We start from the raw sequence: 27442 nt of genomic DNA, 5'->3' as shown, positions 1-27442 counted from the left end.
AGGGGTTCGTACCCGTCTCGAAGTCAGTCGAATATCGCACTGGTTGGTTAGTCGAGATCGATCCGGTAGATTCTCTGATCACTGACATTTGTCCCGTGGCCGACTCCAGTATCTGATTCGAGTGTAGTCGACCGGTTGGTTAGTTGGTTTGTCGTTACGATGCGCACCGTACACAAAGCTCCGCCAACAAAGTGAACACGCTCTCAAGCAAAAAAGTGTTCGGTCAGGTTAGAAAGGTACGCATGATCCGTTGGCGCGACCAAGGCCACAATTATCAAACGTTCGTGAGTGCATAGAATCCAATATCGAATATGGATCGAGGCTGATCTCCTCTAAAGGGCCTAGAAACTTTGCCTCTGTGTAGAGCGTGCTTTAGTGAGTATCAACCGAGGAACCCCTTTTTCTCCACCCATTGCGTGATTGTGCGTGTGTAAAATTTATCGATTGACCATAATTTCGGAAATAATGCGCGATCGGATATTACTGGCCCTGTGTCTGGCGACGCTTTACGCTTCCGTATCTGATGGATGTATGGCCACGACCCGAATGTCGCGGTATGTGCCTTCGGTATCACTCAATTGGTGGCGTTCTAATGTTACTGCGATAAACCAAACACTATCTGCAAATCACGGGGAAGCCGACGGCCTTACTAACACTACCCAAAAACAAAACGGAAGTAATAGAGTTAGTGGTAAACGCGATGATAATAACCAGCCGAAAAATGTGCCACTTCTGCCAATACGTGTAGAGCAGGACCCACAACGACCCGAGTTTTACCGAGTAAGAACCCTTGCATCGGTTACGCAGCCCATATCCAAGCGCGCAAATACTTAATTGCAGTACTACTCATTAACATATCTGCGTAAATATCTGGAAAAGGCAGGACGCAATAAATAACTCTCAGCTATACAATAATAGTAGTAATACTAGGACATGGATAAATTCAATAAAATAAAAATATGCAGACCTACAACTAAAGGTAGCATATGACCTAAGAATAAGCTACTAAGTTTATCTACAAAGCTTCAAAACTATACGGCTGTCAACATATATGGACTAAATTTAATATATAGCTCCCGATAACTTTAATGCTTTGTTTTGCTTCGGCATTTTTTTCTGAAAAGGTGGTTTCCTCGTCCGAGATCCCGATGCCGAAGCCTCTCTTTGTTGTGCCGTACTCACCATCACCTGCGCTCACTTCGCCATCGACAGAAGATCCCCGCGTGTTATGGAATAAAATTCGTGATTCGCATAAGCCCCCAGACCCCCAAATCGATCTTCCCGGGGCTACTCCTTGGTGGACTTCAATCAGAGTCAATTCTGTTGCCGACCCGCATATAGCCGAGCCATCTAGTATCCATGAAACTAAAATGGCCCCCGTTCCCGTGTTTGCTGACTTACCTAATAGTGGCTCTGAACTGAATCTAACAGTCGCGAACATGCAAGATAGCAGGAACGTCTCTAGCGAGCACGCAAATCTGCCAGGGATAACAACGGTGGTCATGGATATAACAAAGGTCGTAGATTATGAGAAAGAGATCAAGTTCACAAATTCAACTAGTCTTGAAAACGTCGAAAGAGAGGTATCCCAGGAGGACCGTCAAGAGGAACCTCCAAATAGGGACTCAGAGAACTTGGAGGCCATCACGACTAAAAGTACTTTAACCAATCTACATGAGACCACCTCATTAGACGCAATTTTAAAAGATAATCCCACTACGATTGTGGCTCCTGCTACGTCAACGCCAAATCTAGCAACGAATTCTATGAAATCGTCTAGATCCAAACGACCTCAAGCTACACGAAATACGGTTCGGTCTGAAACGCTATCATCAATCATCCAAACGATGCCACTCAACAGTGTAATCGTAGTGGTAGGTGGTGAACAGCAGAACGAAAACCTCATTCTAGGGACCCCAGTCGACATTCAAGTCCAAAAAAATACCACACGTCCTACATTAACCACGTTCGAAGAGGGGAATGTAGCCACGGAAACTCCTACAAATATCCCAGGTGAAAGCAAAAAACCGACAGATAGCCCTACTCAAGCTCTGTCTAGCGAGGTTGCGGTCGTGTCAAACACCGAACAGTTGATCTCTCAGCAGCCATCTTCAGACACGGCTTCGAAAGGTGGAGCAGACAACTCGGAAATCACTACGCCATTGTCGGACTTTCATGCGACAAATTTAAGGGCTCAGGATACTTACAGTGATCCCGCATATAGTAATGAAAGCAGCGTGACTTCCAATATTTCGTTGAATCAGGCCCAAAATTCCACTTACGGCGATATGGAGTCGTCGACACTTTCTGGGGCCTCGAGCGCCGTAACTGTGGCTGTTAGTTCTACAAATGAGGCGTTAAATACTACAACGTTACCAAAAGAATCTTCTGTTTCGGACGTGGATTCGATAGAACGGACGTCGACGAGGACCATAGACAAGCGTGTCGTTCCAACAGAAACGCTTGGCATCGAAGTAACCTATGCTTCGAATATAGCATTGCCCATGCTTGATATAATGATCACGAATCCTACCACTGAGGAAACAAGTACTGAGAGAATAAGCGCAGATATTTCGTTCTCAATAGTGTCCGAATCCTCTACAGGTATAGCAACGACTGAAGCAAGTATCAGCCCAGTGCATCTCAACAAGAGTTCGATTATTAACGCGTTCCAGGGACTGGTGATATCCGCGAGTACTGACAGTGCGTTGGGTGCCACTGTAGTCTCCGAACCCAGTTCTATTAACCCCACTGAAAAAATTCGATTGGTGAATGAAGAACAGGTTCTAGTGGAACGGATACCCCACTCGGTGCCACAAGGTGAAGATCGTCATTCGGCACTACAGGGTGATAGCATTATAAGTTCAGTTCTGGAAATTATTAACGCATCGAGTCACACAGAAAAACCCAAGGGAATCTTCAGCTTTTCACCAACATTAGCTGCCATTCTAAATCACGCTAGAGTGCGAAAACAGAGCAACGGTGGGTAAAAAGACAGTTTATTAGGCTTAGCTCCGATTCCAGAGGATCCAAATTATCATACAGTACGAACCACTTGTGAGAAAACATATTTTAGTACGATATATATATATATATATCTATATAAGCCTAGTTAACAGTATCTAGCGATGCACCATACAAAGGAAGATATCCATGGAAGTATGTGATTACTTGTTTTGGAGAAAAGAACTTTTGGAAATTCGCATACTTCTATCACGCATATAGCTTACTTACAAAACTATAAGCACAATAGGAACACGCACATCCGCTTATAAATTAAAATAATACGTTCGAAAACAGATCCAAAATATAGTTGTTTATATAAACAATCACAGATCGCGTGCAAAATATATTTTCATATATGGGAAGCGCGCTTTCTCATTCTCACAGGTCAGTACAAACGCGATATTAAAATAAATATGTAATAATAATGACTAAACCAAACACTTGAAATAGAGACCACCGTCAAAATAGATCTGGCACAAATTTGCGGTTATAGCGGTTCTCGTGGGCTGCGTCGATGACGTACGTGTGGAAATACGATAAAGCGGAATGCCTCAAACGTTTCTGACCGTTTACTGGCACACCGTTATTGTGGGTAATGGCGGCATGTCATCGTGGCAGAAGCCTCGAGTCACGCTAAGGCGGAGGCCCAACTTAAGCGTACCGCCGAAACAAGCGGCAAATGCTAAGAAGCTCACAACATATATGTCGCCGCCCTATTTCTCCTAACAGGTATCTCTCCCTTTATATCCCATCATTTCCTAAGGCCCTGACGCTCGAAGGCTAAATGACCATTCGTTATCGCCAATATGAGGCAATGGCAGCAACCAGCATTCAACCAAAACCCCCAAGTAGCCCCCGATCGGAGTCTGGGCTAACGAATGCCGAAAACTTTGCCCGTAGTATGCGGGTAACCGCAAAGGATATTGAGGGCACAACTATTTTATTGGCGTCTGTTTTCCATAAGGCTCGACTTTATCCAGCGGTATTTAGCAAATGCTATAGATGCGAGTAATTAGTTGTTTTACCTAGATACCTAAAATAGATCTATATAATATTTCCGTGACTCATTGAGTAAACACTACTATAGTTTTGTGAAAATACCGCTCCTTGTAAGTAATCGAATAGCGCCTTATTTACTCCAAATTACTTGAAGGTATAGCAGTGAAATATCTCAATTAAAATCGAATAATAAAAAGATAAAAATTGACACAGTTCCTTTGGCTAGTAGGAAAATTTATATTTTCATAAAGGATAAGTTGAGTACAATGAATTAAACGATCTTCGACGTCATCGTGCACCTAGCTTGTCCTATAAGCTTCTTTACCTGAAGGCTACATGGCCTTGCAGTGAATTACTTTACAATAAGCACACACATTATTAGCCTTTTGTTGAGCAGTCGCAATTTTTTTTCTATATTGATTTTAATCCGCAGTTGAAGTGCGGACATCTAACTACTTGTTTGACAAGATACGACGATGACTAATAGTCTAGTAGGTATTCAACTGAATATTACTCATATCCATTTTTGGCAGAGAGTGAAAGGTCGGAGAGGTTTACTCACTACCTTAATTTCGATATCATAAATATTTATATTATAGTTCAGTAATAAACAACGTTAATCGTTCAGATCAAATCAACTGAGACTCCTCTTTTAAGGTTAAAAGGGCGTTTAACAAAGAAATTTATCCTACTTGGTTTATCTGGTAGTTTACTCATTTGCTAGTTTTAATTAGCATTCTGGTGCCACTTCTGCGTGGACTGAAACTACGCAAAACTGTAAAGTTCCGGTGTCCTATAGCTCAAAAGAGTTTAGCGTAGTTGAGTATGCATAAATCGTTCGCCTGGTTTCAACTGAGTATATACCGCGCGAGTAAAAGTTTGAGCAATTATTTCACTTACTCTATAAGGCGGAGACTATAAAACTTCGAAGATAGATCGGCATCTAACGAGACCCGTTTACACGTGTTTTGATCTGGGAAGCTGTGCCTTGCTTTAACATTTAGAAAAGTAGATTTTAGGTATGAAGTTCCTAACGCCGTAACTTTCATAAATGCTTGCAAACTAGAGCGAGTTCGTATTAATTGAAAGTGGTCCTTTCGAGTCTACAATATTTCCAAGCGATAACAGGCGATGTCTCAAAAGGCGATGTCTCCCTTTTGTGATGATATGTCCTAGATGTGCCTGACTATGACGAGGTCGCTGCGGCGGATCTGGAAGGGGCCGCTTGGTTAGCCGAGGGTGTCCTGCTTCCGAATGGCAGCTCGGTGATCGTATCTAAGAATGGCGTCGAAGGTATTCCTGCACTGTTACCACTGCCGCCGCCTCCTGACGGAATCGCTGTCAGCTTGAGAAACATCCATATGCGACGTAAACGGCTCCGAGATGGAAAACGAGTTATTATGGCTACACTTCATCAACAAAACTCGGATAACGACAACGGCGTCGGCGATAAGGCCAAACCCAACGTCCAAGATACGTCTAGTAGAGAAAACAAGAGTACATTTCTGAACGAACGTACGTACTTTTTGCAAATTCTACTTTATCGTAAAACTACGCACTGTATGTTACACACCCAATCTGTGGAACCCGAACCTATGTGGTAAAAAGCCTATAAATAGCCAGTATGAATACCTGTTCGGTAGGAAACTAACGATCGTAACAAGTTTATCGGTAATACTAATTCCCGACCCCCGACCTAACGATCTATTGGGGTTATAGCCTTACAAATATGAAAAAAAGCCTTTTACCGAATGCAGTACGTATAGGCTATAGATAAAACCCCGTACATCATTTACGGGATACTATGTATCTAACGATGCATTAAAATAACATCTCGGGTAGTGAGTCGCACAAATGAAAGCATACACACGCTGACGTTGATTGCGCAGAAGCAGCTTCTTGATTAAGGACTTCATTATCAGTATTATTCAATGGTAAGTACACGTACTACGTATACAGCATTCAGTATACGGGTGGTATTATGAACGGGGATGTTGTACTTCGGTGTTGAAAGTTTCTTTGAACACCATAGTGAAATAGAGCCCAGAAGAATTATGCTGGCATTTGATTGCGCATACTCGCATTTCTGGTTGCCTAAAAGTAGCTGATTGTTTTGTCGTGTTCAAGTATTAAACTAATCCGAGTACGAAAATATCCTCTACAACATTGGACCGTGGTATCTAAAGGAACTGCCGTTCCAAGCCCGTTGTATTTCTCGGTGCCAACCGGCAGCCCATGGATTTTTCATGCTCCCCAAACCTTTTGCTGTCTCATGTTTTACCAACATTCGGCCGGTTGGGTCTTGTACCGTGGCAGCGGTGGTTCTAGTGTTGTTCGATGGCCTTTATGTTTTTCTCGTGCCCGGCGCGTGTTCCGTTGTTTCCGGTTGGACGCCTTGGCTGTTTCGCCTTGGTTCGGCTAGCGTCATCCACGTGAACGTTTTTAAATGAAAGTACATTTTTATCCAGATTAGGATGTTCACGATCAAGCGCCAGAGTGATTCTGAGGCAGGAGTGCACCCAAGCAATGACTAGCCTTGCGCAGAATCGGGGCAAGCTGAAATAGGGCTCGATAGTAAAACTACAGTGAGCAGTGTAGTACACCTCAGGATCCATAAGCAGGCTGGTAGAGCCAACGGTGAAATGGCAGAATTAGGTTAGTACCTTAGTTACAGAGCTGGGAGATGCGGCTGTTTTACGATATAGCTATAGGCCTATACAAAGTTCAGACATGGTATCAGCAGTATTGCTCAAGCCGGAGAAAACATCATTGGCTTGACTTGGCATCCTCACTACCGTTGCTCTGTGCCCATTGCCCTGGCATTGCCAGTTATCAGCCGTAAAAATGACCCTTTGTTTGGAATAGGGACCTCTTTTACCCACGTGGTAGCTAAACTATACATGGAGTGGATCTATGTATGTATGTATGTATCTACATACACCGTGAGGGCATGTTTCGAATATGGTCAGGTAGGAGCACACAGCACGTTGAACCAATCGATGCCTAAATTATTGATCGTAGCTGACGATATCGCTATCTCGCTTGCGTCTATAATTTGATTAGTTGCTTGTTTACCAAATTTTTCGAGTGAAACTATATATAATATAGTCTGTGCTAACGTCGTGATGATTAACGCTGTGATATATTAAGCATAATAGACTATAGTTAGTCAATTTAGATTTTGGTGTAAGTTTTGATCTGCGTGACGATTCACATATCGGCTACAAGAAGCCATGATCTCACTCAACAAGCTTGAAAAAAAAATATACTTGTTTTTTTCCAAATTTTATATGCGATAGCGAGATCCTGCATACAGAAAATATTGATTAGAATATTTTTTAGTTATCTACCGTTTCCAGCAATTCACCGACAATGCTATACGGAAGCACATGAAGAGATAGTTTATTTTTTTATAGAATGTATTGCAAAACAATGCTTCTCAATCATGAGAACAGTTTACAGCTAAAAGATGCAGTCTTTTCAACGCGAACATGAATTGCGTACTTTGGTTAATTGGTATCATATCATTTTTCAAAATTCAGCTAAGTCGCTCGTCATTAATTTCCTAGGCAAATAAATTAACAAAACCTTCATAACTCAGTTCAAAATTGAACCCATTGAAGTATCAGTCGAGTCTACAGAGGTACTGTCATTGACGAAGGCCCACCGAATTGATACGGCATTCCTAAATGTTCTCCGCACTGCGAGTGACCTGTACACTCTACCCCTGTTAGCTATAGCCGCAGCGTCGAAACAGACCTTAATCGTTCGTCCATTGGGGGACGTTGTCGGGCCTTCCCATAGCGCCGGCTAGTGGACAATAGCCATGTGACTACGGCCTCTCATCTCATTAAAGTAACTGTTTTGAGGGTTACGTTTGGTATCACTGCTGTGGCTAAAGGCTGTTGTAGACGGCTAGCAGTTCCTTTTAGCTTTAAGCGTAATCTGTCCCGGTGTTGAACCACCTCACGTGTCTCAAAATTAAGTAAATAAATACGCTACCACCGCACCATCATGAGGAAGGTAACCATTTTTCTTGGTGTTTGCTACAGAACGGTAGTGCTGGCATTGTTAGGACTGAATGACTATCGAAAATAAACTGATCAAATCAAACTGATAAATCAGATAAAACTGGTAAACAGATAAATAGTCCGTATACCAGTCAGCCGCGTCAATTATGAATCCAAATTAGCGAAATTTACTTTGTCCCGATTTAATTAATTTAATGAAATAATAGAGTCATATTTTTGATTGGCAGTTCGCAACGCCAGGGACGATGGGTACAGAGTGGCAGTCGCGAGGCCACCTAAGGCAAGCCAATGATGTTTCCTGCCAGCTTGAGCGATGCTGGCAGCTGGTGCTGTGTCTAAAATGAGAACAGGTATACAAGTAATATCGTAAAAGAGCCGGATTTTCTAGCGCTGCGACTAAAGTACTAATCTAATTCTGCCATTCCACGGTTGACTCTACCAGCCTGCTCATGGATACTGAGGTATACTACGCTGATCACCGCAGTTTTACTATAGAGCTCTGTTTCAGCCTGCCCGCACTTCACGTAACGCTAATCATCGCTTGGCTGCACTTCTGCCTTAGAATCACCCTAACGCCTGTTTGTGAATATCCTAGTTTAGACAGAGAAATATACTTTCATTCGAAAGCATTCATGTGGATGACGCGAACCGAACCAGACAGTCAAGGCGTTACACCGGGAACAATGGAACACGAACGAAGGGTGGAAGAAATATAAAGGCTATTGAACAGCACAAGGACTATAACTGTTACTCTAGAAGACTTCGGCCGGCGGGATACTAGCAAAGTACGAGACCGCTGAAGGTCTGGGGAACGTGAAAAATCCGTAGATTACCGGTTGATGCCGAGAGACACAACGGACTTGGAACGGTAAGGAGTTTGTCGAGCACTGAAAGTTGAGACAGATTGTGTCCAGAAACAGAGCGAATCTATGGAAACGTGAAAACACAAGGAAGAAATAACCAAGCATAAAAGGAAAAATTGCTCCAGGATTCGGACGGTGTGAAAAAGGGCTGTAACGCGAGTAAATGGCCGGCAGACGTTAGGTGCCCGTTAAGGGATGCGATCGAAGGCAACGCAGCAGATTCACTACATTAAGTTCGTCGCAACCCCGGTGACACCGTGACTCACCGAACAACGGCTTAATACTCTACTACGAAACGCTGTATTTTATCGGAAGGCAGCGGCTCGCTCACATAACCAAGAAGGCGAAATGCAACCTATATTCTTCTATTCTGTCAGAACAATAAAAAAAAATACTAAATGTACAGTCTTGAGCAAGTGGATACTAACTGGATTAAATTGTTTACTTTTTACTTTTATATATATAGGGTGGACAAAAAAATACTGACAGTTTATAAGCAAAAATCACGGTAAATCATATATCAGTATCATTAAACTAAATCCATCCTATGACGTTCTGTTTTTGTCGAACAGTACGATGATTCCATCACTGTCGAACTTCTGCGGTTTCTTGTGTAAAAAATGTAGCAAAACATTTTTGCGCCCAGGCATTGAAACAAAGTCAACGCCATTATGGGAGTTCTGCAGAAAGAGAAAAAGATAGTCGTCCAGTGATGCGAGATCGGGGACATACCGCGAATGCATTAAAATTTCCTATCTAAATTTGCTTAGTCTTTGCCGGGTAGCTAATGATGTGTATGGTCTGGTGTTGTAATGGTGGAAATCAACGCCTTTTTGTTCACAAATTCCAATGATCGATGTTTTTGATTGATTCGCTATAATCCTGTTGTTGATAGTAGAGATTTAAATTCATTGTTTTGGAGACAAAAGCAGCTTATAATGCACGATTCCTTTTCAATCCTATCAAACACACAAAATGATTTTCTCTGGCGTCTGTCTGGGCTTGGCTAAAAATTGAAAACCATATTTGTTTTGCACATCACCCGTAATCAAACGCTTTAGAAATGGCTAAATTTTGTTGTGTTTCTATAGAGTTTTGCAGCTGAAAATGCAATAGAACAAATTCATGTGACACCTAAGTATTGAGCTTCTTTTTCTGACCGGCTTTCTTCAAGTGGTTTAAAGCTATGTCATGGCCAATGCCTAGATCCTTAGCAAATGCCATGACTACTTACGGATCGGCGTTGCTTAGTTTTCGCACAGATTTCGTCAACTTTTTTCCTAATTGATCGATTACTACAACAAACATTTCTCACACCAAAATTTGCAGAAGGAAAGTGGCAGAACCATATTTAGGTCGTTTTCTTCGATTACGCATCCTGACCAAAAACAGCACAACTTCAGGTTAATATTTTCATCAGCTATTTGTGTTGTTTCCCAAAATTTTTGTGGATTTCATCACATTTGAATGCAGAAACATCTGCGAAGACGCAGTAAGATCTATTATCCGTCTGATATAAGAAAGTCTACTTATAGGAACGGGAAGCGTCCTTTCTGGTAGCAATTCGACAAACACACTTTAGGCACTCTAGTCCGCCTAGAAGATGTATAATATTTGTCTTGGAAGTCCTGGGCGGTGCTTTATCTACGTAGGTTCAATAAATAATACAGGCATAAACTGATGCGTGCTTTGGACACTATCAAAAACGCTGTACATCATCAAGACCTAAGAAATATGGATAATCTTACGCAAACGTATAAGAAAAACACCCGGATTCAGACAACCCTACATTTTTTTAATGACTAAGGCAGCTGAATGTGCAAATCTCTAACAAATATTTAAGATCATATGATCTCACCTAATGATTGGATTGTTCCAAGCGACGTCGCTCAAACCGTTGCGGAAAAAGTAAGTGCTCCCTAAGAGTGGGTCCTTTTTGTTGCCATAAAACTATATCGTAAGTCAGTTCTTTTAAACGCGTGTACATACATTCTGTTCCAATGATTTAGGTGGCTACATATTTTTGAAAATCACTATATATATATATATATATATATATATGTTTGAACACTTCCTTGTCAAGATGTTCTTGCAAACATGTGATTAGCATACCCTGATAGACCCTGATAGATGATCTTGAAAAAATTGCCGCAAGAGGAACTGGCACAGAGTGCAAACTAAGATGACAACACTACTTTCTCCCGCCTTCTGATCACGGCTAACATGTATATATATATATATATATATATATATATATGTTGTTATATACTCCTGACACGAGCATGACACAGAAACACGCCTATACCGCACGTTTTTCATGTGGCTCCATCTAATAGTAACCGCTGTAACCGAGTATCGTGTACAATAATTAAATAAACGTGACATTGATCGTACGCAGAAATCGTTACGTCAACGCTTACGCATTGAGCCCCAAAAGCCACCGACAAGTATATAACTATGCCTGAAGCGGTCGCAGGTTTCGTTCTAGTTATTGTACCCATAGATTAACGATCAGATACCTTTTGCACGAAAGCAACGGTTGATGGACGCGTAGCGCATCGAATCCCACGAACTGATTACCTCCCACATAGGTAACTAAGTGAAACGAATACAGGCCGGATTTGAAAAGGCAACATGTGGGAGTCAGAGTATAAACAACGAAGTTTCAGCTTCGAGCTAACCACAATCTTGTGCAGCTGCCACAAAGAATAAATAACGCTAGTTCATACTTCGTCGTTTGTAACTTCACAAGATCATTATTCAATCGTAATTCATTGGCGATCCTTGCCTACATTTGTAAATGAAAACGACGCACTCGTCTATGAGCGGTCCTCGCGTTAGCTACCATTAGGCCGACCGTTGACTTGAGGCGTAGCAGTCGTAATTGAACTCTGTCGTGAGATTAATGCACATAATACAGTTTGTGCCAAGAACTCCTGTCACAAAACAAGGTGTGCCTCTAAGTGATGAAGATGGCAATCAGATTTTCCACTACGATTACTTATGTATTCGTACGTGTTAGTCCATTATTTGCGCGTGGAGAGTTACCTTTCGAACATTACTGGGTTGAACTAAGATGTATGCCATGTCGGTTCTTGATCTGATTAGTGCACTTATCTTGAAACGGTTTCGACAAGGTTAAATGACGTATGGAGGAACATTTTGCTAAAATTGGCGGAGTAAATTGTTCCACATGTCACATTCACACACAGAACTTACGTTTGAGATATTACTAAGCTTATTAAAATGTACTCGCTATCAGTATGAAGTACATCATAAAGGTTCGTAAGGTTCATGACTGCCTATCCTCAAACAGATGATGCGGATATGACAATGATAGACTGTCGCTATTTTGTTTACAGATTAACAAACCATTATGGTTTATACGCTCACCGCGAGGCTAAACCATGCGTGCCGCTTGGAAATTACTTTTTATATCATTAACAGCTTTAACTAAGTTAACACACTCAAACGGAATTTAAATTTCGCATGTGAGCCATATCGCCAGATGAAATCTTCAAATATTTACGCACAATTAACCATGTTAATAACAGGCCAAACTAAACGTAAAATAACTTCACGCTATAATCATGCTTTACATATAATTAATTGAGCCAAGGCAAACAAACATAGTATGCAACGCTACTGATGTCTCTACGCAGATAAAAAAATCATCTGAGTATTACAAAAAACAACAATTTCCCAATGAGTAATGGCTCTCATCATCATCTCATAAGCCGATCAACTGAACAACAGCCGAATCTATGGTACATATTGCGCTGATTTAGTTATGTTCATGAGACGAGATAGATTTCTTTATATCGCAGGGTCTTTCTCCTAATATAGATGGTTGTCACAGTCAACCAATTCAAACACTGTTCGGGGTGGTCGTTAAGGGCTTCCATTACTACCATTTGGACAGCGTGGCTACGCGAAACGCACGATAGAAGCGGCCAGGACACAAGCGCCATGACCATCACGGCTAGCACCACCAGCAACATTTAGGTTGGCCTGATTTTCGTGAAAATGGTCCCGCTAACTGCTGTTCCTGCATGAAGGGATTCTTCATGCTGTTGGGGCTTCTTTCTTTTTTTGCCCCTTTTCCCGATGGCCGAGCTTACTCCCGTTTAAAGCAGACGTCTCCCGTCGGGCAGGTCGTTTGGCGCAGCCGCTAGAGTCAGCGTAAATGGTCGTGTCCCTAGCTTTCTCCACTTGCTTTCGATGTTCCCAACTTAGACAAGTTCTTCGCTCGAGACACACAGAGAAGGAGACACGAGGAGAATGTACAGCCCTCACCGCCGAGGCCATCTTGTAACGGCAGAGCACAAACTGAGAACGCCTTCGTGTACAATCACTTTGATAGTTATGCATATGCGGTTTAAGAATTAAATACGGAAATTCTAAACGTGTGGGACAAGAGCTGCACGTAGTAAAGCAGCAGGCAAATTTTTTCCGCAGGCTCATAATGACACAGAAAACACCACGTCGTACAAAGGGATAATCAGATGACTGTGATCACACTCAACGGTAGCGTCTGCAGCTCGTAACTTAATTGCCAGATGTACAGGAAACCTGCTCTGCAGTTAAGGTTTAAATGTATGCCACGTAATGTAGACGAAACGTCGTCGTAAACTGCCGTTTCCTACGAGGCACTTGGGCAGATGTAGCCTAGTTCTAATAGATGATGAGACAATTGCGCCACAGCTATTTACCACAGTCATAGATTTTTTAGAGCAGAAAATGTCGGAAGCTTTACTAACAAAAGCGGCTCGACGGTTGTTTGTTTCACAAATCATTGTCTTTTAGCCACATTGAAAAATCTATCATATATTAATTTTACTCAATATACGCGCACGTTAAACAGTGCCTTTCGAATTTAACTGACCTCGTCTAAACTAAAATTATTGCCAGTTATCTGTAATAATTCAAATTACATGCACGTTGTACCTGAGACCCAAAAAGAAATAACCAAAGCTATTTTAACTACGCACGTTCGGAAACTTAGCACTTGCGAATATGAGTTCTCTCCTCAAAAAGGCACTCCGCTACCTTTTTAAATCCCGGTGCGTTTCAGCATCTTTTTTTTTCATCTTATTCAACTGTCCCATGAGTGCAGCAGTAAGCCTTTTTACGCAAGTGGCGTAGCGGACGCTGCTAGACAAAAGGGCCAACAAACGTCTTCTCCATTCAGTCGTGCCAACGGCCAGACCGATGTACGTCGTAGCAGCCTCATGCCCGTACGCGTTTTAGAGGCGTTTCATCGCCGTGTTTGCAACGATGGCGGCAAGCCCATTACTTTTTTTTTTTTGATTCTTTGGTTTTGCTGCACCTTTACTGGTCCTCCGAAGCACCTTCCTTCCTTTGTGTATGCATTTGCATTGCTCGCAGAAGTACGCAAATGGAAGAAAGACCACTTCCAAGCTTCAACTCGCTCATTGCCTTCTGCGTTCTCGTTGCTGCTGTTGCTACTGTCGTCTGCTGCCATCGCCTGGTGTCTGCTATTTTTCATTACTGCTACTATCGAGAGCACCAGCTGTATAGCAAAGGAATGCACTTTGTTTGGAGCGCTTATTTTAGTACGCTCGTTTCGATTACAGACTCTCCTCGAAGTAGCGACAGTTCAACGGTGGTAGCAATGAGAGCGACTGCAGGGCCGGAGACAGTGGCGTCGTGTTCTCGAGCTGTTCTAGCAAACAATTCACACAGAGCTTGCTCACCTACCAGAGAAGCCACTCCTTCACTTGGCTATCTCCAACTGCATCAATGCTACCAGTATTATTACTACTACGACTGCTAGCAGCCATTTCTCGGCAGCGAACATTCAGAGTTCAGCTTCAGTTGGGCCTCAGCCGCCGCTCCTAGGTCCTAAAGGACTTCGTTGCTGACCGTACTTCGTCTGTTCCAGCCTCCCTTTTTCCATGTGTCCCTCTTTGACTAGCTTGCCCCTAGCCTCAACATGCCCTCAACTAACTCCATTCGGTTTTGCGTTACTCTGCTCCTAGCCCAGGTTTAAAGCCAAAGCTCTAGAGAACGCCGTTACCAGAGACCGGCTGACACCAGCTAGCTGCCTCATAGGGCTCTCCCGTACAAGAACAGTCGCTACCGTTGCTGTCGCAGCCGCTACTACTACGTCGGTAGCATACAACAAGGGCTTTTACGTTATTCAGCTTGTACTATCACCGCCACTACAGCTACTCCTATACGCCCCTCGACTGGCACCACTACGAATCACTCGTTGCACTGCAATTACATGCCTTTGGTTAATGCGCCGTCTTTTGCAATGGTTGGTTTTGTGCCGCTCGATCGGTGACTATATCTCTGTCTATGCGTAACTAAGCGCATGCCAGGAGGCAGCAATTCCCTCTCTAGAGCCAAACCAGGCTATAACGACGCGGCTACCTCGTATCTCTGCCCTGCTCTCGCTGTCTCTGGTATTCAGTCCGCATGTAAGCGTAAGATGGGCGAGTGGATAAATGTATACGTATATGTTACCAGCAACAGCAATGCTAAATTGAGAAAGGACGAGAAGCGTTCACCGCCTGCCGTTTTGTTGCGGCCTGAATCCCAGTTACAGACGATGCTCAGAGACTCTATATGTATGGCATGAATTTGTGAGGGATGTTCAAGTAAGCTTTATATGTGTAAGCGTTGAGAGAGAGTGAATCACTTTTTATTCTATTATGTATGTATTACATAATATACACGCTGATTTGTAGGTCCGCCGTTTAGTCTGGGTTTGCTTTAACATCACGAGGACGACGAGGACAACGGTCTTCAATTTGAACTCATCGTATGTAGCAGCAGGGCTGCAGAAACGCCAAACTAGACATCGACGAGCTTGTGTCGCCATAGTATGGAAAACGCCAGACCTCTCTGCCCTGGTTTAGCGTCTGGAAGGGCTTTCCTACTCTCCCATTCAGGACGGTGCATATCGTTCACTCGTCCGTTCGTAACGATATGAAGAGGACTACTCTTACTGCTTGTACATCAACAACTCAACTTCGTCTCTTACATTCTTCATTAGGGTCTTCCATACCCCATCTTTCACTTAACCACCGGCAAGTCTGTCTTGTGGATGCAGGCTAACTAAGGTGGACCTTTCCAAAGAACTGGCTTGCTAAAGCGAACTTGGCTTGCCGGCAGGGCTCCAGTGGTCTCCTCTCATCGTGTTGTATCGTCGGGCTCTACTCATACATTGCAACGCTACCGCATAGAGCCGCAGTGGGCCTTTACCCCATTTAGCCTTATGCCCACCGCAATCGACATCGTTGTCTTTCCCCGGGAATCCCTCCCCACACAACGAAGTAAACTACCAGTGCGCTGCCATGGGAGATGACAGAAAGAATGTAGACGCGACAACAGCATAGTACTGCTATAATAATATAGTTTTGTTCGTGCCACAGTCAATCGGATGGTCGAGCAGCATCGCACACTAGCACGATCGAGGGTAAGTGATGGGGCATGGTAGCGCGCGTACGATACAGAATCTGAGTATTACCTGGCGATGGAATGTGGTGGTATAATAACAACAACAATGACATCTACGAAACTGTGTAGCGTCCAATGATGAGGACGATGAAATCATATGGGCAGTCAGGACAGTGTGAAAAGCACGACAAGGCCTATTTCTGGTGACACCGACGTAAGAGGCCCGTGAACAGAGCCTAGGCGATATTTCCATCCTGGTACACCGAGCTAATGTTTGTAACGGTATTAATACTGGTAAATCGCAGTGGACCTACGATTGCGTTACATGTCGTGGGCTAACTCATCATGCCCCGTTATAGCTTTTGCCATTGCCACAGCAGCAGTTGTAAGAGTACCTCGCGGAGTGCAGAGCAGAGGGTGGCAAGCGAGCCGCTAACGCGACCCCACACAAACACATCGACAATAGCGTACGGCCGTATAGCACCACACACTGAAATTATGGTCACATACTTTTCGCATGAAAAATTGTCTACTTGTACCCACATTACAGATTTCCGATAAATGAAACAATAAGCTTTCCGGTAACGGACAGAGGACATGACGCTTATATTTGAAAGACAGCACGTTCATGCAATAACTGTGTATAATTCATATACGTATGTATAATTAAATAAAAAAAAACATCGGAGAACAAATTATTCGATAAAAATTAGAGTTAGATTGTTATCCGAAAAATTACCAATTGTAGCTCTGACCGTTATAGTGGTGTAGTTTTGACAGTCTCAACTCAACACAAAACCTAGCATGTGACGAAAACCGCATATTGAGGGAAAAATCCATTAAATAATGTTTGATAAAACATCAAAACTTTTCATCATTAGAAACTAAAGCTACGTATACATATTTTGACAGGCACTCATAGTGACACTGTAACCCGTTGGCATTCTTTAAGATCTTCTATATTGTATTGCGACTACGCTCTCCTGTTTCTGGTAGCAAAAGCATAGCGAATCTTCATAATTGTTTCTTCCAATTTCTGTTTTCATGCGCTACATCTGATTCGATCGGCCAATTCGTTTATCGACGGCAGAACCCCCGTTAGTCTACTACTACTGGAAGCAAGCTCGTAGCAGGCACTTCAGTTTGCTTCCCAATGTTCCTGTACGCAGCAATAGCAACAGCCCCTCGCAGTGAGACTGCTCCGTGTCTTTATCATCGCATACCGTACAACATGCTTACTCCCATGCCACACATTGGTGGCTCAGTCTATCACGATCGTTGCTCAGAGCCTGCCTTTTTATGCAACATTGACCATTCCATTTTTTATATCTTACCTACCTAACCGTATCTAATGTTTTTTATGAAGCGAACTTAATTAGAACAACGCCCACTAATTAAAGTTTAATAAATGGATCCATTTATTATTTTTAATCCTTGTTAGTCTCATTACGAGATGTGCGGCTGGATTCGTTTTACTTGCTATTTCATTTTCCGCGTAATGTACCCATGATTTTTGTGTGCCTTATGAACCTTCTATACCGTTTTACCCATTTTCGACTTGTCTATCCTTGCTCGATTTTCTAGTTATTTAGCATCATCTGCTTATAGTTCTTTTTAGTTATCAACTAGATTTACTGTCGCATTTTCGTTTGTCGCGCCTAATACAATTTAATTCACTCTGTAATAGTGATATCATTAATCGCTATCTTCTGCACCTAGATTTCTGTTTGATGATAACGGTAAGAAGCAATAAGTGTTAAAAAAAAAGTTGTGTTCAAAGGATGATAATATTAATTATAATTAAAATTGTCACCAGAAAAATATTTAACTGAACAGCGTCAACGTTCTAGAAGCAGATAAAGCAGTTAACACAAGTAAAAAACCTAATTAGAAGACAGTCGTAGTTCAAGTAGAATTCTAGGCGCAGAAGACAGATGTTTTGTTCAAAACATCGGTACCAACTAGAATTGTATCTGGCACAAACAAAATGGAGACAATGAACCAAGCCAGAAACAACAATCAGGTAGTGGCCGATGACTGAAATAACTAAAAAACGAACAGGGACAGATTAGTAGAAAATGAGGTACATAGACGAATGAGTAGACAAACAAAACAATCAGATTTCAAGTAAATGAAATATTTTTAATGGCAATACTCAAAGAGGGAAATTGAATATAAACATTTGCATAATAAGCTCCTTATCTAGTAATAAGGTAAAATTAATAGTAATAATGGCTTCATTCTGTCATGCGAAATTTTTACTTGAGCGCGCTTGGATTCGTAGTAGAGGAAAAATTAAATAATAATATTATCATCATTTTCAACGGTAAGATTTGATTGTTTTAAATTTCGTTATCTTCTGCGCCCGAATCCCTGTTTGAATTATAACAACTAGATATTTCTTTCTGTTGTTTATTTTGGTTATTTTTCTATTTGGACAAACTGCTTCTGTTGCTCCTAGAACGCTTGCGCTATTTAAGTATTTCTCAATTATTATTATTATTATTATTATTTTCATCATCATCCTCCTTCAACTACAACTTTCTAGCTTTTGCCTTGCCTTCGTCACCTCTCGCAACTTTTTTTCAGCATCACCTTCTATCTTTCATTCGCTTACGCCATCGACTATTTTTCGCGCAATTAGTTCTTTTTCAATGTCTTCTTCGCCTTTTATTGCGCCTTTCTTCTACCATCTTGTCACTAGCAGCTTCGCCTCACATCAGAAATTGAATGAAATTCATTGATTGCCTCAGGACTTGAATTTTCCCTTCAGCTTTCTTTGTTATTATTATTGTTGTTGTTCTGGCTTTTTGTTACTAGGATGGTCTACATACTTTAACGGCTTTTTCGTCGTCTTCATATTTCGCCATATTCTCTTCTATTCTTCGTTTGATTAACTTTTAGAATCGTGGTGCTTACACACCAGCGTTGTTTAGTTCTCGGTTCAATTAAATCGGAATGCCCCGTCTCCTCCTTCGTCTACATCTTCTGCTTTAAGACTTTTGTTTTGTCTTTTGTTTCTCCACCATCCCCGTTGTTTCCATATGGTTCTCCCCCTTCCTTTCCTTTTTCTTCTCGTCGCCGTCGTCGTCGTCGTCGTCGCCGTCGTCGCCGTCGTCGTCGTCGTCGTCGTCGCCGCCGTCGTCGTCGTCGCCGTCGTCGTCGTCGTCATCGTCATCGTCATCGTCCTCTTCATTACCTTTTTCAACTATCACTTCAGCATTCCTTTGTCTTTCTTCACCTCGTTCGTCGCCTATTCGCTATAGGTTTAGGTTTAGCTTCGGTTATTAGTTGTATTAAGTTATTAGTCGTTGTTCATCCATCATCGCTTTTTTACTCATCGGCTTCGTCTTCCTCTTCGTCTTCGGCCTCCTGAAGCCAAGTAAGCCACGAATTCAATTGGAAGAGCGCCTGACCCTTGCAGGCGAACATGTTTGTATGCTCCACATCCTCTTTCCAACGCATGAATTCGGCTTCTTCAACGATGTCTTCTTCGTAGAACAGGTTGAACCATTGCAATAGCACTCCACGAGGGCAGTTCATTGTTGCCCACAGTTCCTGGGCAGCATACAGTGCCCACATTCCCTGTTGTTTAGCACAATAGCTACGCAGCTGAGGGCAGAGGGCTCGCAGTGCTGTCAGTTCGGCAGCCTGGTCACCATTATTGGAGGAAGAAGCACTGCGCAATGCGGCCGTAACCAGCGCTAGCACAAACTCCGGACTCTGTCGGGTCGTATCGTCGAGCCCCTCAAGGAACGCTTTAAGTGCTTCCACCGACGGAAGGCACCCGGCCATTTGGCGTTCCAACCGAACGCTAAGCAACTGCAAGCACGCCAGCCCGTGTCGTTCAAGCAGCGCAGCTAGCTCATCCTTGTTACGCGCCGCTGGCGGCAGATGCGGCAGCAAGCTCACGCCACGACAACGGGCTGCCAGTGCTTCTTCACCTTCACGGGCCAGCAACAGCTGCAGCACGGTCAAGATCCACGGAGCACTGTCATCTGACACACTCGTGACGTCTGTCCACTGAGCGACGTCGGCAAGATCAAGCGTACCGCTATGTAGCAGACGCGCCACCAGTTCGGCGGCAAGCTGACCCGCACGCTTGGTTGCTGGCAACTTGAGCATTACTGGGGCCAGCGTGTCGGCGGCGCCATTGGGCGCAAAGCGAGTTACCAGCTGCTCCAAGATGTCTATCGAAACTGGATCCTCCTCCTTCATAACATCTTGGCTAACGGCCACGAGGATTTCGTTCACGAACCTAGCAGACAAAACGACGGTAATAGTAAGCGAACTATACATAATTTCTATAAAAATTAAATTTTTTCCGTTCTATTGAATAAATCAAGCACAAATTAATACTAAAAACTGGTTTTGTGTCTATTTCACTTACTTCTTGGGGATGTCCAGCTTGGCGAATTCGTCGCATGCCATATCCGGGTTGGACTTGTGTTCATCTAGGAGACGCTGAACCTTCTCGAGAAACTCTGCTTTCGTGGCGCGCGGCTTGGTTTCGGTTTTGACTGGCAGCGGAGCAGCCGCAACCGTCGGCTTGACCGACACAGCTTGGAGCGTCGACGGGCTCGAGTGCGCACTCAGCGGGTGGGACAATGAGCTGAGTGCGTTACCGCCAAGCAGCTGGGCGCCCGGCGGGGGCATAACTTTAGGCTTGAGTAATGATGGCGCGGCGTGAGGCCGCAGACTCATCTCTTCCACCTGTTGTGGCAGGGGTTTTTTAAGCAACCGTGCTGGAATGTGCAGGCCAACATTTCCTCCCTGATTGTTGTTCCTCGGGCCGTTGTGATTGTTGAACGGTCCGTCGCGGTGGCCGGGGCCACCATCACGATGATTATGATGACCATTATGGATGCCGCTATGGCCTCCGCCGAAACGCCCGTGACTCGAGCGATTATCACGGTCGCGGTTATCACGGCCCGTCGAGCCCATCATTGACGTGGGCTTGCTAGTGTCGAACAGGTCGAAGTAGTCGTTGGTGGCTGGGCCAGTCGAAGACACGATGGACTTCTTGAGGGGGGCAACAGGCGTGTTAAATATGTCGTCGTGAGGGTTGCCGAGTGGATTCATCGCGTTGTCACGATGGCGATGCGGGCCATGTGGGCCGCGTCCGTGCAGCGGATGGTCGTGTCCGGCGCCAGAGTGACCCTGAAGCGGCTGCGAATGGCGGACGTGTGGCGGCGGTGGGGGCATCACCTGGTTGCGAATGTGCGCCAGTGTCGTTGGCTGTTGAAGATTTCCAATTGCCCGTCGACGGGGCATCCAGCCGTCGCGTCTCAGCTCGCACACATCCTGCAGCATGAACTTGATTCGTGAAGAGAGGCCCTCCTGACTATATAGCTTGACCATCCTCTCGAAGTACTGGTCGACCAAGGGGCGGCCCTTGGCGGTATCCAGCCGAGCACCAACGGTGCGCACCATATGGCATAGACACTCGAGGTCCACGTCTTCCTGACGTTTGCCTCGCAGAAGCGTCTGCAGGCACTCGTGTAGAATCTTTTCGTGAAGTAAGCCGAGCTTCCCGAGCTCGCCAATGAGTCGCATATTCCCGAGCATCTTGTGTTTGGCAATTGTCCGCTGCTCACTGTTCGCCGGCGCATCTTGCAGCGCCCGCTTACGGTTGTCGAACTCATCCTGACACTTGGCAAGTAGAAGTCGGCGGAAGGTGTTGGCTGGCGGGGGGTCAAAATTTGGCGCATGTTCACAAAGCGTCTTGCAAAGCGACGCGTACATCAAACTGTACTTCGCTTCATCGAGAGCCTTCTCGAAGATTAGCAGGATCACACCTTTAAGAACCTGAAATCGAAAACCCTATCGTTGTTTACCCCGGTACCCTCTAAGCATACACTGGACAGATTCAAACATTAGCTCCCATGTAAAAGGTAAACAATGCACACCAAACGTATATAATGTAGACCCAAGTTACTGATGCACATTTAGTAAAGCTGCCTATGCACCAAATTTTCCTCCCGACCCCTATTTTTTTTTCGATGAATATGATCAAGTGCACGAACACCGCAGAGAAAATTGTGGCCAGCAGTTGGTTTTATAATAGGAGCACAGAATGGACAGCGCTCTTATCATTTTTATTACGGCAGTGATGAAGTGGTATCATTTTGGTGCCGATGGCTGAAGTATCCAATTGAGTCAAGCTACTAACGATCTGCCTAGATCGCCGATACGTCCCTAGCACACAAGCCCTTTTGCCTAGTTAACCGATTCAGGCGTTGCGAACATCAACAACTAGATGCTGTTTAACCAAACATACAGAATAAATAAACATTTACACGCAACTTCCAGCAAATGGTTTCCACAAGGGAACTAAGTAAGACCTACAAGCAGAAAAAGATACGTATTTCTGCATCGAGCTCACTGCACTAACCGCCACTGGGGCTTAGAAATGGTGTTAATTATATCACTGTCAAGCATAATCAGGGACTGATCTGCTTCACGGTGCGCTGTTAGCAGCATCCATGTATTTCGGTTTGGTAGCAGCAAAGTAATATAGTTTGCAATATTACATTCTCTTTAAAAAGCGCCCGCGTAACCACATACACTCGGACAGTCCACCCTATCTATCCTTTGAAGCATTTTTTAATTTTTTTAAAGGAATGGAAGATAGCTAGCAAATAAATTAGCATCAAGCTGACTGCCAATCGTCTGCCTCAAATGAAAGTAGGCAGAACTATCGGAGATAGTAGATAGGAAACCTTTCAGAGAAAGGCTTCCAAAAGGCTCCAGGAAGGCAGTAAAATGAATGACGAAACAACGACGGCAGGCGATCACAGTACCACTTCAGACCGTCGATGGTCGTTCATAAACGGCGGTTACCGCCACAGCAAAAGCTTCAACTCAATGAAAGACAAAAAGGGGGAAAGGAAAGAAAAACAAAAATAAGATTTTCCCAGTTTTCTTCCCCCCTTGTAGAAATCGATTCCACTTTACGACCGATCAGCAGCAAAGGGTGCTCCATCTGCATACCTAACTAGCCTGCACGAGTTAATGCCAGCCGGACGATGCTCTTTGTTGGCTGGTATCACTGCAGTAACGATGGCAGCGGTGGAGTTAACTCGCACACGAAATCATCAAAAGGTAAGCAGCAACTCCTTCTACCGGTACCTCAAAGGACGAAAACAAACCTGTCTGCGCTCTCCTACGCCCTTTCATTTTGGTTTGACGGCCAGAAGAGGCCTCAAAGTAGGCATTGAAACATTTAGAAAACAGTGGACTAGAAACCAGCGAAAAGTGGAAACAGATAGGAGACCAGCCAACCGGTAGTTTGAGCAGTGAATATAGAGACGGGCATCGTATTAGCGCTTCTATCACCACTTAGTTTTTTAGGTAGGTCAATGTAGGCTCAACGCGATTGTATGAATAATGATGATGATGGTGATATGATGATGCTAGCGCTTTTGCCAAGAGCCCCATTAACTGTTCCCGGTGTAGGTGCAGGCGCATGCACTAGTTTCAGAAACTGAGGTACACCTAACAACAATACAGCATCCACAACCTTCATCACCACTGCCACAGTAACAATACAAGTCCTGATGTATATCTGCAGTAGCTAATAACCGAATTCCACTGATGCGGAAAAATGTAGAATAAATAATGAAGCATCGTGTCGGTGTTTACCACTGCGGTAATACAAACCTAAAGAAAGGTCACTTCCCTCTTGTAAATTAAGCCCTCCTGCTTAACTACAACTCTGATACGTAACTCTATAATCATGCATGAATGGCAGTTACAAATAATGGAGATAAGCGCAGAGTCTGCTATTAGTGTCTGCTATTAGTACTACTACTGCCAATACGAGAAAGGGAAAAGGAGCCCCAAGTGAATCTGGCTTTTAGTACTTACGTAGGTAGAGTCAAGTCCGACATTGAGTAGATCTCGCGAGAGCTTGTCGAAGTTTTCGGGAGTAAGCTTGTTAAGGATGCCGCGCACCTTGCGGAACACAAGGTTGGCGTCCTGGTCCTGGCTGGCTAGCAAGGTTAGGCCCGCCTTAAAACGGGGCGTGTTAGGACCGCCAGAACCCCCAGAGCCAGAGCCGACACCTGGCCGACCACCGCCGCCACCTCCGTTCGCGATTCCAAGTCCGCCTGTTGGACTGCTGTTGGAGCTGCTTCGGGGGTTGCTTCCGCCGCTGTTACCGCCTCCGAGGCCACTGCCGCTGGATGAGTTGTTGTTGCTGAGGTTGTTGTTATAGGCGTTACTGTTCGATAAGCTGTTACTGCTGCTGCTGCTGCTGCTGCCGATGGATGCGTTGCTGCTGAGTCCATTGGTTATGAAGGAGGGCTGGTTAGATAAGTGGTTAGCTCCCGGGCCGCCGACCTGCGCGCCGGTAGCGTGCTGGGACCAGCGGAGGCCGGGACCGTTTCTCGCCGAGACATGGTGATGGTTAGTACCTGCCGACGTCTGGGAGTTGTTGCTATCTCGATCTCTGCTATGCTGAAAGTGGCCGTTGTTGCTATTGTTGTTGTTGCTGTTGGGATGATTTGAAGAAGAATTGATGATGGCGGCGCCCGTTGAAGCCTGTTGTTGCTGTAGCGAACTGCTGTTATAGGATTGGCCGTTGTTGAGCTGGCTCGGAGGGCTTGGGTTTGCGCGGCCCGAGTGCGCGTGGTTCCCGTTAGGCGTGCCAGCTTGCTGACTGTGCAGTCGGTACTGGCCGGCTTGCGGCGAGCCGAAGCCCTTACGAAGAGAGGGGGAGTGATTAGCAGTGGTCAGTCCGCCCCCGAAGAGCAGGGAGGACGACGCCCTGCCTTCCGTGTCCACTACTATGGTGGCGCTGGGAGGGACCGGCGGGGACAAACTCGGACTCCAACCTAACTGCTCCGACACAATGCGCGGCTGCGCTGCGGACCGCACTATTCCTGCAATGACGGCATAAAGCTTCAATATATCACGTTAAACACTTCAAATTTTCTAACGAAAGGAGCGTTGCGCAAGTTCTTACACGCAACAATTGTTGTATTAGAAGGCGACTAACAGGATTTGGTGAATAAAAATAGTGCCTTTATATTTGTCGTAGAACAAATGCAAAAGGAGTAAAAAGCCCACCACATTTTCTTCCCCCAGGTTTTTTTATATGTATATTCAACTTTTTACATAAACCTCCACTAATATATATAGGTTTAGCTGGCTGGCTGGCTGGTTTTCCTTGACAGATTGTGTGAAGTTCTCACTTAGAGCTTTTTGTCACAAAACGGGATAGACGGACAGGCAGGCAGGCAGGCAAGCAGGCAGTCACTACTGCAACAGGAAGTACAACAGTATTAGAAAAGCCCCGATGAAGTTAAGAGCTGCTCCTACACTAAAGAGCTTTAAGAACCCTTTGCTGCGGCTCAACAACCAGCGATGGCAGTAGCAACTGTCCGTCTCTGCCGCTGCGGTGGCCGCGTAACCCGTTTTTGGCGCTTGCCCACAGATAGCGGCAGCCGAGTCGCATCGTCAGTGGCGATTCAGCCGTTTTTGTAGCTCCTGCTAGCGCTAAAGCTAGCGATTTAACTACGAAACGCAAAGCAAAACTAACGACACATCGGCGTCCTCATCATCATCGCCGCCTTCCTTGTTGCTTGTCGAGGGGTTGGCAGAAACAGGGACGGACGCTGCTCCACAGGATAATATTACCACCGGCAACTACGACCACCGCCGTCGTAACAAACGAAGGCAGCCACATACGGATAGCAACAAGAGCTGCTGATGCGTGATGCTACTTCTTGGTGGCGACAACGCTGCGCTAGATGCCAGGAGGTCGTCAGAGGAAGATCTGCCTGTCCGCCGTCTGTCTGTTTGGCCACACACCAATATGCAATTGGTATAACATCCGACTGACATCCATGACAAGCCTTAACCACGAAACGGTAGACCGCTCCGAGCAACCCAACGAAGGCGATCCACATAGGCAGACAGACGCACGCTAAACGCGAACGGAATAGAACGACGGCTGCTTTAAGAGCCTACTTGGTCCGCGACTCGCTGCTCGGAACCCCATCGACACTTCCGCCTCTTCCGCGGCAGCAGCAGGAGCTACAGCACATATATGTAATCGTCGTCGTACTGCTTTAATGTGTCTATTCTGTCGAGCTATATCTGGATAGTTGTATGTTATGCATGTGTGTGCAAACGTCTGTAATACGTATTATTTATATTACAGACATTTGCACATACATGCATAGTAGATACAACTATCCAGATAAAACTCGACAGAATAGACATATCAGCGCAATACTACAACATCAAAAGGACTACGGACAACAGTGACTGCCATAATAGTAGGACGACAACTGCTATCGCTGGCGATTAACTGTTTAGTAAAAGAAGCAAATTAAGCTGCAGTAGCCTCGACCGTCACGGGAAGGCCAGCTAAAAGGCACCAATCACTGTTCAACAACTAGCCCGAGAATCAGCTAGTCAGCCAAGCAAGTCTACCAGTAGTTAAGCAAGATGTGAGCGGCAATGGTGTCGTCGTTAGTGATTCGACGGCAGACGAAAAAACAGGTTCATGCTTGCTGTTGGTTCTACATATTCGGTAAACGTCTTCTATGTTAATTGCAGGTGTACTGCTAATAGTAGTCAACAGTATATAGTAGGATGGCTGCAAAAAATCCGCCCTTTGACAAATTTTGCTGGCCACCGAGCCATCGCTGACTGAATCAACTTAGACAGTACACAGATTTGTCGGCCTTTTGTCTTTGTCGTTAGCAAACCCACGTAGCTTTGATACTAAAAATATCACTAGTGAATTCTATTGTCTGCAACATGTTTTTAAGTTCACAAAAGAGTGTAAAGTCGCCATTGAATTGCCGCCAGTAAAAATATATATAATGAGCAATAACGTATTTATGGATCGGTCATTTGTCATTAAGGATCGTTAACACAAAAATTTTTGGCAGATTTGGTGTTAAGGTCGCTACTTTTTCCTCTCAGCCCTTGCCCCCTTGTTTCCAGTAAAATTTTCTGGGGTAACCTGAAGTGGTATCCTGTGATATTTCTTAATATGTAATAAAGTTACTAAATGCGTTAAAGTGGTTACACGGTGTAGCGTCAGCGAACGAATTACATCTAAGCAACCGTTCCCTACACCTGCCGGTTTACTTATCA

General features: G+C 44.4%; 2 protein-coding genes across 5 annotated transcripts; one reads left to right on the top strand and one right to left on the bottom strand.

Annotated features, from left to right (window-relative positions):
* On the top strand, positions 1-17758 carry LOC111267117 (uncharacterized). Of its 4 annotated transcripts, XR_002684425.2 has the most exons (5): positions 2-780; positions 1125-2982; positions 5182-5520; positions 8264-8386; positions 17418-17506. XR_002684425.2 is itself a non-coding variant. In XM_022845122.2 (4 exons), exons 1-4 carry the CDS (start codon positions 466-468, stop codon positions 17519-17521), a joined length of 2454 nt encoding a protein of 817 aa, XP_022700857.1. In that variant the 5' UTR covers positions 4-465; the 3' UTR covers positions 17522-17758. The 4 variants fall into 4 exon arrangements, 3 of the variants coding, with proteins under 3 accessions (XP_022700859.1, XP_022700857.1, XP_022700856.1); XM_022845122.2 differs by lacking the exon at positions 8264-8386 and having other exon boundaries at positions 4-780; positions 1125-2820; positions 17418-17758; XM_022845121.2 differs by lacking the exon at positions 8264-8386 and having other exon boundaries at positions 6-780; positions 17418-17758.
* On the bottom strand, positions 17722-25212 carry NAT1 (N-acetyltransferase 1). Its single transcript, XM_022845120.2, has 3 exons — positions 24197-25212; positions 20718-22135; positions 17722-20585 (listed from the first exon to the last, which is right to left on the bottom strand). The coding sequence occupies exons 2-3, from the start codon at positions 22070-22072 to the stop codon at positions 19661-19663; spliced, it is 2280 nt and encodes a 759-aa protein (XP_022700855.2). The 5' UTR covers positions 22073-22135; positions 24197-25212; the 3' UTR covers positions 17722-19660.
* Positions 25213-27442: the final 2230 nt, after the last annotated feature.

Source organism: Varroa jacobsoni, unplaced genomic scaffold (genome assembly GCF_002532875.2).
Source record: "Varroa jacobsoni isolate VJ856 unplaced genomic scaffold, vjacob_1.0 scaffold_1150, whole genome shotgun sequence".
NCBI lineage: Eukaryota > Metazoa > Arthropoda > Arachnida > Mesostigmata > Varroidae > Varroa > Varroa jacobsoni.
The sequence above is the reverse complement of the archived record's forward strand: the minus strand, read 5'-3'. Positions and strand labels throughout refer to the sequence as shown.

Excerpts from the sequence above, each read along its gene's own strand:
- LOC111267117 (XM_022845121.2), top strand. The coding sequence starts at position 466 with ATGCGCGATCGGATATTACTGGCCCTGTGTCTGGCGACGCTTTACGCT. Across the intron at positions 781-1,124 it reads AACGACCCGAGTTTTACCGA|GTGGTTTCCTCGTCCGAGAT; the intron begins GTAAGAACCCTT and ends TTTTCTGAAAAG. Across the intron at positions 5,521-17,417 it reads GAGTACATTTCTGAACGAAC|AACCCCCGTTAGTCTACTAC; the intron begins GTACGTACTTTT and ends TATCGACGGCAG.
- NAT1 (XM_022845120.2), bottom strand. The coding sequence starts at position 22,072 with ATGTACGCGTCGCTTTGCAAGACGCTTTGTGAACATGCGCCAAATTTT. Across the intron at positions 20,586-20,717 it reads AAGCTGGACATCCCCAAGAA|GTTCGTGAACGAAATCCTCG; the intron begins GTAAGTGAAATA and ends TTTGTCTGCTAG.